The sequence below is a fragment of the Barbus barbus genome, assembly GCF_936440315.1.
Source record: "Barbus barbus genome assembly, chromosome: 39".
Classification (NCBI taxonomy): Eukaryota; Metazoa; Chordata; class Actinopteri; order Cypriniformes; family Cyprinidae; genus Barbus; species Barbus barbus.
Window position 1 is genome coordinate 6,977,048 of NC_136717.1, and position 12,418 is coordinate 6,989,465.

At 36.4% G+C, this 12,418-nt stretch overlaps 1 protein-coding gene across 1 annotated transcript in view; it reads right to left on the reverse strand.

Annotated features, from left to right (window-relative positions):
* Positions 1-6,799, reverse strand: part of LOC306858643 (PHD finger protein 21B-like) — a 42,603-nt gene extending 35,804 nt beyond the window's left edge. Inside the window, exon 1 of the mRNA XM_079399263.1 lies at positions 6,604-6,799. Coding sequence (XP_079255389.1) covers positions 6,604-6,657 — 54 coding nt within the window. The 5' untranslated portion in view covers positions 6,658-6,799. The remainder of the gene's footprint in view (positions 1-6,603) is intronic.
* Positions 6,800-12,418: the final 5,619 nt, after the last annotated feature.

Consider the following 12,418-nt stretch of genomic DNA (forward strand, 5'->3'; position numbering starts at 1 on the left):
TTTTAAAGAGAGTCCGTGGGCAGTAGTAAACACTTGCACACATGCGGAAACCGTATCAGCCTTTGGTGACCTACTAAAGCACTGCCCTGCCGCCCCAATAACACTAGAGGCAGCATCACAAAAGAGCGTAAAGAGACAACCTTATCTTATCAATCATTAAATAGTCTTTATGTATTTTAAGGCCACTTCAATAATGCATCCACTACTGACGGCCTAGAAAGCATGCAGATTAGAAGGCAGAAGAGGTTGGAACATCTGACAAGATACGCCCCTTCCTGAACTGTACTGTTGTGCACTAAAAGAAAAACACAACTTCAAAGCACACAAGCAACACTATACTGATATTGATCTGTGTCCAGCATCCATGCTGATTACTTCTAGCTTTCCAAAATTGCATATAAAGAATATTTAGGCCTAACTTAAGATTTATGTATTTGAATTTCAAATAAAATTTCCATCCATTTGGATTACAGTTTAGCATAAACAAACTTCATATGATGCATATCTGCATGTGTGTTTCAAATACACAACAACCAAGTTTATATATTTATCATCAATAAATCCAATTTGTGGCATGCAGAAATCTTACCTATTTCTTACCTTTTTCATTTAGATATGATGACTGGTAAATATGCATCACATTATTTATTTAGTTAATGTTAAAAATGTGTAGTCCAAATGGACTGGATTGCAATTCGAATATAAATCTTAAACTTAGGCCTATTTTTTTTCCTAGCCTAAAACAGATAACATTTTGGGGCCATAACCTGCAAATTTGGGTTGTTAACTAAGGTTATAGGTACAAATATCTGGAGAGTAGAACCTGTAGTACACATCATGTCATAAAAAGGGTTAGGGTTAAACAGGGTTCATGTAAATCACACAGGCTACATGACTTACTCTATCTCTGCTTCTGATGGCCAGAATCTGTGTAACAATAAATTACTGATCAAAAGAAAAGCTTTGACCAATCATAGGCCAGAGTACCACTGACACAAAAACATGCTACAAACAAATGCATAGATCAAACTCCTTAGGCAAAATGGACTAAATCTGACAGACAGTTGGGTTCTGTTCCAAAACCTACTGAGCTGTCTTGCTGTATATTATCTATAGGCATCTGCCTTCTGAAACAGCAGTATGACTGAAATTACACCATTGCTTGGGACTTTGAAAGGCATACAGTGTATATATAGTATAAAAAGGTACATTTTAATTAAGTTTAACCATTTGTACTTGCATTATATTACATTATTTAAGTCAGGAATATTGAATATTGCCTTTTTTCACAAGCTCATCACAATGCAGTCTTAAAGTGGGCACCATAAAGTAGGTTCTGGAACAGAGCCATACAGTCATCACTGAAAGTGTCGACTACGAATCAAGTAATCCTATTGGTCATCTAACGTGATCTAATCTTGTTACCTTATTAGCTCATTACAGTCTCACAGCACAGAAAGCCAAAGTGTTGAATCAGACATCAAGCTGAGATGCATTTCAATGACAGAACGAACCTCATGCACTCTGGAGATTTTTTTTTACAGTTCTTAGTGACCATTTTTCTGTCAAGCTCTGAAAAGGACAAAAAAAAAAAATCACCATAAAAGCATCATAGAAATGGTCCATATGACTTGTGCACTACATTCCAAGTCTTCTAAAGTTGTGTGAAAGCTCAGAGTGAGGAACAGACTGAAATTCACGATAACATTCCCCTCCACTGAAGCTTGTGTCTAGCTTTTGTCTAAAGTCTCAAAAGCTGTTTCTGTCCTCACTGAAATTCGAGAGCCACTATAGGAAAGAACATTATTTTTAAATAACTACATGGGTCTGTTCCTCCCACAAAAAAAAAAAACCTTCACTATGACAATTTTTAAGATATGGAATGTAATGTAATACACAAGTTTTGGAGTTGAGTTGCTTGGATGTTTTACTAATTATCACCTTTTTGTTTTTCAAAAGAAAGTCAAACAAGATTAGAACAACTTCTAAATGAAAAAATATGACATTTACATTTTAAAGGACTTGCGGTATAATTAATTACTGGCTGTTCATATGTCATATAGTTTTATAAGAATATGCAGTACATGCTTTTTTGGAATGACATTTAAATAGAAAACACATTAAATAGGCTATGCTACAAAAAATATTGTTTCGTTTACCATAGAGTCAAGACCATGTGTGCTGTTTTACATGCTGTGTCTTTACTGAGACACAAATCAAAAAACATACAGTTAAATTCAATTCACAGAATCTGGAGATATTTCCAACTGGACACAAATCACATCTTTGTAAAGCACTGCTATCTTGAGTAGAATATTAAGACAATGGAGATGACATCTTGAACACTTTGGTCTGAAAACCTCTAATGCTTCACAACCCTTTAAAAAGCCAGGCACGAATCCCTTACACAACTTAATGTCTTATGAGATTGTGAATGAATGGCTATAGCAGCGTTTCACAATAATAGAGTGAAATACATCAACAGAAATAACCGCATGAATGATTTACCGCAGACAGTGTTGCTATGAGACACGAGCACAGATCAAAAACGGTACAAACCAATTAGATTCATTAAAATGAAGCTTCTACTGGTCATCCATCATGTGCTTTTGGATGTTTCCTTCAGGCCTTATATCCTCACACACTGAGCTGGAGTCTGGGCCCGAGTTTGTGTAGGTAACACTGTCATGTCTGAACTTGAATGCTTCACACTACTGCTCTCAATAACATGTGTTACCATTAGATACGACCAGTGTGCCAAATCAAATCTGGATGAACTTTGCAAAATATCGATCTTGACAATATAATGGATTGCATGCACTTTAAATGAGGAGGCATGTTTTAACCTCTAGTAACTGTGATATTCTGCTCCAATAAGATGTTGAGAAAAAACATTGAGTGAAATAATTTGAAGAACAGTTTCATAGATTTCCCATATGTACCATGAAGAGCCGTTTCATGATGCAGACAAAAGCATGTTCTAACAGTAGGCCTAGTCTCTCCAAATCTGAATTTTCTGTACAAAAACATATGCGTCAAAAACAAAAAAAAAGAAGTTTTAAAGATTCTACTTGAACCTCTTTTACATATAATGATAGTCAACATTGACCACATCTGTCAGGTTTTACATGTCTACTTACAAGTGTATAATATGTATATGTGACCCTGGATCACAAAACCAGTCATAAGGGTCATTTTTTTTTAACTGATTGATTTAAGCATCTGAAATCGGAATACATAAGATTTCCGTTGATGTATTTGGTTGTTAGGATAGGACAATATTTGGCTGAGATACAACTATTTGAAAATCTGGAATCTGAGGGTGCAAAACAAAAACAAAACAAAAAAAAATCTACATATTGAGAAAATCGCCTTTAAAGTTGTCCAGATGAAGTTCTTAGCAGTGCATGTTCCTAATCAAAAATGAGGTTTTGCTGAATTTATGGTAGGAAATGTACAAAATATCTCCATGGAACATAATCTTTACTTAATATCCTAATGATTTTTTGCATAAAGGAAAAACCGATCATTTTGACCCATACAATGTATTGTTGGCTATTGCTACAAATATACCCATGCTACTTATGACTGGTTTTGTAGTCCAGGGTCGCATATAAATACAATTTTTCACAATTACAATCAGATGCTTTTACATATTAAAGCTGCTGTCAGCCTGCGGGACAGAGCTACACAAATCACTTTGGACAAAACGCTGAACTGCTTTCAGGCAAAGAGATACTCACTAGCATTTGTGCTAATGCAATAAACTTATGCAACCTGTAAACCTGTACTTTCTTGGCTCTCTATAAAATGAGATTTTGGGTGAACTATTCATTTATCACATGGAAATGTGGGTAACAGCATCTGAATAAACAGACAATGCAAATGTAGCCTTTCCAGCAAGCTAATGAAAACCGGGGCCATCTCTGCAGGACGGAAATCTTATTCCATTCCAAGAGGCAAAAACAATACAATTCATTTTACACTGTGCATGAGGGACACACATGAACACACACAGAGGGATCATTTTAGGAAGGTTTTGTAAGCCCTGAGAGAGACCAAAACTTGAGTGGAAGCGAGCAAATCAAAGCTCAAGACTTACACCAAGTTTATGAGCGTTTCTGGATCAGTGATGCAACAACTAGCAAGAAGACAACAATACAAAACCCTTTCACGCAATATGTATTAAAAACTCACGAGCTAAGATAGATATTTGTACATGGATGAAAGACATTTGCCCTGCGGGGAACACAAGATACTTACAAAGGCTTCACACAATTATGATGTTCTCAGCTAATAAATGCTGGAGGGTTTGCTTCCCCTGTTCATCTGCATTTCAAGCCTCCTTCAAATGAAAGTTCGAGTGAAATATAAAGAAGATGGGTCAGTACAGGCCCAGACACCGAAAAAATGTCCAATATTATGTTTAGTTTTAGTTTAACATATTTCTAGTCAGACTAGATATTCACTTAATACATAACCTGAATAAGCTTAATGACATTTAATTCCAATTACATGAATTCCCTCAACATTTGCATAAAAATGTAGTGGTTTAGGTTTGCAACACTCTGGATTTTCTATTAGAACACTCCACACTTTCCACACATTTATAATAGCCTACATAATTCACCTTTTAATGTAAGCAGGACTAATCTGTGAAATGAAAATGTAGAAATTGTACTGCAAAGACCCAGCTTTTGTTTGGGTTATGAAAGCCTATGTATTATTTTTTAAAAGGTTAACATTTAGTTGTGCATTAATAATACACTTTGAAATCTCATAGTCTTAGAGCTCTGAATGCATTATATGGGTGTTATTAATGCATTACAGAGACATAATCATGCCTTGTAATACTGTATACCCTTTGATATAATTTCACGATCTACAGTTGAAATAGGCATCATTTATATTAAGCAACACAACATTTGTGGTGTATTTTAAAGCCTTTCCTATAGTATTTAATACATTATTTTACTCTTAAGAAGGAATAAGTATATTAATATTAAGCATTCTAACTGTGATAGCCACTATTAATTACAAGAAGCTCATAATGAGTATTACAAGGCCTACAGAGGCTTGTGTGTAGTGTCTTGTGTGATGCTGACTAGTGTTTTCTCCTCCCTTCCCCCCTCTTTAGAATGGCCATGAATGAGCCCTCCCCCCAAGCCAGAAACTCTGCAGACTTTTGCTCCATGTTAGGAAGAAACCAACACCCCTTCAGCACAAAATGGAAGCTTCCACTATCAAACTGAGGTACACCAAAAAGCCTCACAACAAACATTTAAAACAAACACAGACAGCCGCAACATTTGACATGTCAAACACGTTGAAATGCAGGCGTGCGCCGCTGTCCGAGGTGCTGAACGTAACGTTATGAACTGAACGTCCATCGAACGAACTCAAAATTCTGTCGTTCTGAGGGATTCTTTCTGTGAAGGATTGAGAGGTTCTGTGACAAACGCATCGAAACAAGGCCAAACAGACGAATTACCTATAAACCTATAAATAAATGCTATAAGAACGCTATAAATGACCTTCCTCTTGAGTCGCGATTATAAAAAAAAAGTGAAAGTGAACTGCAGGGATCGAATCAAATTCGACCACGTCGTCATGTGACCAAGAAAAATAACCCCTCGATAAAGACTGTCGATAAAGTATCGAATAAGTACATTGAGGTTAAGTACACGCTAAACAGCGATGTTTTAATGCAACATGTCGGAGGAAGTAAGCAACTTTCCTTCACAAACTCCCTAGAAACATGTCGACCAACTAAAATGGACGTGTTAAACAATTTGCTACCGTACCAATACAATGTTCGTGTGTAAATACAGCAGATTGAACTGATTCTCTAGTAGTTTTAATCCACTTGATGGGGGCAACATGAAATTTAATCACTAATTACATCGAAATGCTGGAAACATGTTTGAATTCTTACTTGTTTTTCACTTAGATGTGTTATTCTGCTTTGCCTTTAATCGATTTGTTTCTTAAACTCAACGTCATAACATTATACACATAGGATCAATACGATTTCGGCCCCAAAAAACAAGCCGAATATTTTCAAAACTTGACAAAACCGTTTGTGTTATCTGACAAAGTCACATAAAGGACAAAGCGTAAGAACTATTGATGCCGACAAAGTTTCTCACCCAATGTAAATGTCCCATTCTTCAACGCTTCAAATAAAACGAATTACCTGTGGGTCCTGCTTCATCTGTGTAACTAGTTTCTAAACGAAATAAAACAACGAGAAGACGTTTCGTTTAAAGTGTTTCAAGTTAAGATATGAGGGAGGAACAAAGCGACGAGCAGTGAGTCCGTTTGAACCTCATAAATATTCAAGTCTCGTCCCGATCGCTACACAAAACCGCCGCATTATTAGTGCAAATCGCAAAAAAACACGCCGCACGCGTTAAAGTGCACCAAAGAGCGTTTTAACAAAGTGATTATGGCGTCATATAGGCGAAAGAATGTTGTATCTCTCTAAAAGCCTACGACTTCCAGCCAAATTAAAACGCTCGCTCGCGGCGGATTTCTGTCTTCCAGCGTGTATTCACATAAGAAGTCCCGGGAAAGCTTCAACAAAATGCCATTTTTATTTACCTGATGACATTGGACTTCTACTTTCAATGCTTCTTGAAGGCCTTGTAGCTCCATATTCCGACTTCAGAAGCACTTTTCCCCCACTTTCGACGCGATCCGCGTTATTTGTGGCGTAATACAAATAATTTTTAGCAACAATAACAATCGCAAGAACTACTCGGGCTGCACAGCAAGTTCTCGCTTCTTTACTGGCCGTAAGACTCATCACCCACTTTACGCCAGTATAAACAAAAGTGCTCAAAAGGCGAGCTAAAGATTTCAGCAGTCACATAGATCCACTCCGACATCCACACGGCAAAAGCCTATCCGAGCTATCCGATAAGCACGGCTTTATTTTTAAGACTTTGAGTTAAAAATGTGGAACTATATTTTGTCCGAGCGCGCGGCTTGATTTCACTTTGCCTGGGGAAAAAGTTGCGCTTTGGTTGTCAATGCTAATTCGGAAAGTTCCCGGATGGAGCAGTGAAAAGAAGAGCTCTCCCTTCCTCTGTCACGTGAACGCGCTCCCCCAGTTATGGAGTCATGCGCGCTCCCACACGTCTATACAAAACAGTGAAGTCAAGTCACCTTTATTTATATAGCGCTTTTAACAATGTAAATTTTGTCAAAGCAACTGCACAATATCAAAAAAGGAAAATAGTGTGTCAATAATGTAAAATGAAAAGATTAAAAAAAAGATTTTCAGTTAAAGGCATTTCATTATTGAATTCAGTGATGTCATCATCCAGCTCAGTTCATTTTAATATAGTGTCTTTGCATTCAGGTCGACGATATCGCTGGAAATGAAGTGTCCCCAACTAAGCAAGCCAGAGGCGACAAGGAACCAACACTCCATCAAAAAAAACTTTGGGAGAAACCAGGCTCAGTCGGGGGGCCAGTTCTCCTCTGGCCAAACGAACCAGTAGTTCAATTCCAACTGCAGCAAAGTCAGATTGTAAGGGCTCAACTGGTTCCAGTGGTCAAACCAGCAGAACTAGTTTCAAATGTTCACAAAAATATGTGTTGATTAAGATGCACTGATGGGCTGTAAATCAAGTGTGTCATTTTACTTTATGAAGAGAAGCAGGTGTTGAATTAATTGGAAACCTCTTTATTTTGTTTACTAAATACCATCTGCATAAAAAGCAGAAAACTGTTTTACAGTTGAAAAATCTGACATTTTGGCAAGGTGCTGTCATGAATCCTATCTATGTATATATTATTCTAGCAATTAAATGGTGTGTAAATCAAAGACTGTGGCTGTTCTTTATCTTTTTTGATTATTTTGAGAGACCAAAGAGTGTGTTTTGATTAAGCGTGAGCTGTATGAATGATGTTAAGGTTTGGGACTGTGTCTGCACCCCCTTAGCCTCTCACAGACCTCACCCCCACATAGCTTAAATTAACACAAATCCCTCCAGCTATTAAAATGCAAATATGAGCCTCTGAACTGCCTTTATTGGTAGTCTGTAACAGTGCTTCTACTTCTATGGGTCTGTATTGTTTGTAGATTTGCTCATGTATCTCCTTATCATAAAATATTTTATTGCTAAAATTATGAGTGTCTATCGTTGAAGATAAAGTTTATTGTGTTTACTTCTATGAACAGCTTGGTTCAGTTGCTTGTATAAACTAAATGAAGCTAAACTCTAACTGTGTGTTAATATTAGAATTTGCCCTTTACAGCAAAAGTTCTAAAATGAGCCTCCATACTAATGTGTTGTGCATTTCATGGTACTCTCCCCTTCAGCTGATCATTTTTATCCCAGTTGAAGGGTTTACTCCACCCTGCCCCCGTACCAACCCCCATCCACCCTCCCAGGCATCCGCCCTCCGCCCCCTCTAAACATAAGTCACAATGTCATTGGAGCATTACGCCATGTTCACTTGCTGCTCTGCCCTGCTGTCCTATCAGGAGTTGCAGCTGTAGCATATGCATCCAGACAGACACGAGCTGAATGAATGACAGCCAATCAGCTTTCAGAACAGGATGAATGTGATGTGGAAGTTAATGTGATGCAGAAAGGGCAGTCCATTGCATTTACTTACAAGTGACTGTAAATCGTTTTCTTCTTGACAAATGTACTTATGAAAGAAGTCAAAAAGCATTGTGAAGAGAGTATATTTTTAGATGTTTTAGAAGTTTTCCACTTTCACTTTTTCATTTCAAATGGTCCTGTGGTATCTATAAAACAATTAGCAAATTTTTAAAAGACATTTTAAAAAGCATGTCATACCACAACTTTCTAAAATAACTTCATTTCAATTACCTTTACGCAGTAAACATTTGACAGTAAACACTCCTGAAACAAAACAAACCCTTATTTTGGAAATGACACAAGATACTTGAAACCATGATCAACAATGGTGATTGGTTGCCAATGAGTAAGCAATATAATGAGATCATATACTCTTATAAAGTTAGATCATGAAGTCATTTTAAAAGTCATACATTTTCATTCAGAAATTTTTCGTTTTAGCTAAAGTTTTAGTGATTTTGTTGTGTGTTTGTCATTTATATATATACACACACACACACACACTACCAGTCAAAAGTTTTTGAACAGTAATATTTTTAGTCCTTCTTTAATAATTCTCTTCTGCTCACCAAGCATGCATAAAAAAATATTTGTACTATTTAAATTAAGTTTTATATTTGAATATATTTTAAAATGTAATTTATTCCTGTGATTTCAAAACTGAATTTTTAGCATCACTTCAGTCACATGATCCTTCAGAAATCATTCTAATATTCTGATTTGCTGCACAAAAATAAACATTTATTATTATTATTATTATGTTGAAAACAGCTGAGTAGAATTTGTTCATATTTCTTTGATGAATAGAAAGTTCAGAAGAACAGCATTTATCTGAAAGTGAAATCCTTTGTAACATTATAAATGTCTTTCTGAAGGATCATGTGATTCAGCTTCGAAATCACGAATAAATTACATTTTAAAATATATTCAAATAGAAAACAGTTATTTTAAATAGTACAATTTTTTTACTGTTTTTGCTGTACTTTAGCTCAAATAAATGCAGAGACTTCCTTACAAAACATTGAAAATCTTACTGGTCAAAAGCTTTTGACTGGTAGTGTATATATACACACACACACATATTATATATATATATATATATATATACACATACATATACATATATTTACATTTAGCAGAAAAAACATTTTGATTGTAGTTTTATTTAACTATAATGACCCTGGGTTTCACCATAGCATATTAAAGCTTTTTAAAACTTGCATTCTTACAGTATGTGGTTGAAAAAATACCAATAATATCATGCTAAATTTCAGTCGATCACACTGATTATTACACAAACTCTGTGTAAATAAATCCTGTATATGATGTCATTTGTGCATATTATTATAATACTAAATTATTACTGTCCTTGGTTTAACAGACAGTTCATAAGATTGATACAGCACCTGGGTCAGACAGTATCAACTCTGCTTATAAATCCACAATTTAATCCTGTTTACATTAAACAAACCTCTGGAGCTCATGGATCTGTTACTATGACAACAACTCTAAGATGAACAGAAGAATCCAGGCTCGGGTCTAACCCTAAAACAGTTGCCAAACACTAACTATAAGAACTGGCCATGCTTATAGATTCAGAAATGAAGCAAACATGTACAAAGATAATGGAGTACATAATCCATAAAACACATAATGTGATTAATTCCACCTAAGTTTCCTTTATATTTTATCTAACATGTAGATATAGTAGGTCATGACATGAACAGCATCAGACAATATCTTGTCTTGATACACCCTCTGACTTTACTAACGGAATTTCCTGGAATAGATGTGAGTGTGTCACTTGAGCTCAGCTCTTACTGTAAGCATCACGGCAGAGAGCGGAGATCTGATCACACTGTAACCTTCATCTACAGCTGCCAGCACTATGAGTATCACATAATCAACTCATGTGCCAGTCAGTGGGTGGAATTAACATGATAAACAAACATGAAATGACTAAAACACATCAATATCAGGGGCATTATTCATTTCTAAGTACTGTACTTCCACCACTTCTACAGAGCGGTAGTGTTCATGTGGGATCTACAGGTTTGAGTCTGAAGCTGAAGGTTTTAAAATATCTAACTTTTAAATATAAAGCTATGTTAGGTTGTCCTGAAACTACTCTGAGGTGGTTTGTGTTGCTAAACCAATTTATGTGAACACACGCTTCATCAGCTGTAAATCTAATATATGTGACATGACAGGCAGATTTATTTGAACATATTCATCACAGTTTTTAACATTTATGTTTCATCTCTCCTTGGAGAGGCAGGAAAGATTGAAACATCAGAAGCATCAGAATAGATATGAATAAAACATGTCATGGCATAACACATCTTTAAGAAAACAATACGTGAAAAACATTGTCTAGACACTGAATAATTCTTTTATGCAATATAACCCAGAGGGCTAAATGTTGCATATAAAGCATGCATTACAATTTATCACAGTAATGCACGTAATCTATAATTTTGCATCATGTTCTTCTTGCTTATTATTTGAAAAAAAGTGTTTGACCTAAGTCAGTAAACATTCATATTTAATGGTTGTAAATATACAATGTTGTAGACGGAGTTCTGTTTAGCTTTAATATCCACCACAATCACTTATATGAATGTCCAGTGCACTCTCCACCCTCAATACCACGAATGAGGTGTCCTTGAGCAAGGCACCGAACCCCCAACTGCTCCCCGGGCGCTGCAGCATAAATGGCTGCCCACTGCTCCGGGTGTGTGTTCTCGGTGTGTGTGTGTTCACTGCTGTGTGTGTGCACATTGGATGGCTTAAATGCAGTTAAATTCCGAGTGTGGGTCACCATACTTGGCCGTATGTCACTTCACTTCACTTATAGCTTTCACATAGTCAGGGAAGTTGTCTTTCTATTTTAATGTAATCGTTGTTTTCGATGACAACTTTCATTAAAAAGATTAAACTGATTGTAGTGCGGTAGCGTTATGGTGCTGAAATAATGGTCAAAGACATGCAGATAATGCCAGAGAGATGGTTCCATTAAGAGAAACCAATTAAATTTCCTCTTAATTTGTCCATTCACTTCTCTAATTACAGCATGTTAACTAAATCTGCATAATTAGACTTTCACTGATCTGTGCTGCCTGACTGACATTTAAATATGTCATCTGAACAAATTAGCAATTAGAGACGCATTCTGCAAAAAAATGATAATCAGCCCTCATGACTTCATTAAGAAACTAGAACCCATGACTGCTTTGAGTCAGAGTCATAGGTAACAGAAAGAATCAGATTCATGTTGGAATAACAGGAAAAATGGTCTGTATTATTACTTTTCAAAAAATCAGATTTTTTTTTAAGTCAGAATGTCTCCACATTTACTGCTATTTTTAGACTGTTAAAAAATGGTGTCTTCCTGTCTAAGTGGGTGGATCTTGGCTGCAATAAGCTGCAATATGGACTCAACCTTATGTTAATAGTAAAGGTCAGGCTACATGAGATTAGTGGAAGACTATTCCCATCAGATTTATGAACATTTTAGTCCTTTTGATAGTTGGATGTCAGATTCTATTTTAGCCTGTTTTAAGGCTGGTGCTCTAAAAACAGGGGTTTTCAAACTTTTTGATGCCATTTTTTGTTATGTTAACCTAACAGTGGGGAAGTCGTGGCCTAATGGTTAGAGAGTCGGACTCGTAATCCAAAGGTTGCGGGTTCGAGTCTCGGGCCGGCAGGGATTGTAGGTGGGGGGAGTGAATGTCCAGCGCTCTCTCCACCCTCAATACCACGACTGAGGTGCCCTTGAGCAAGGCACCGAACCCCCA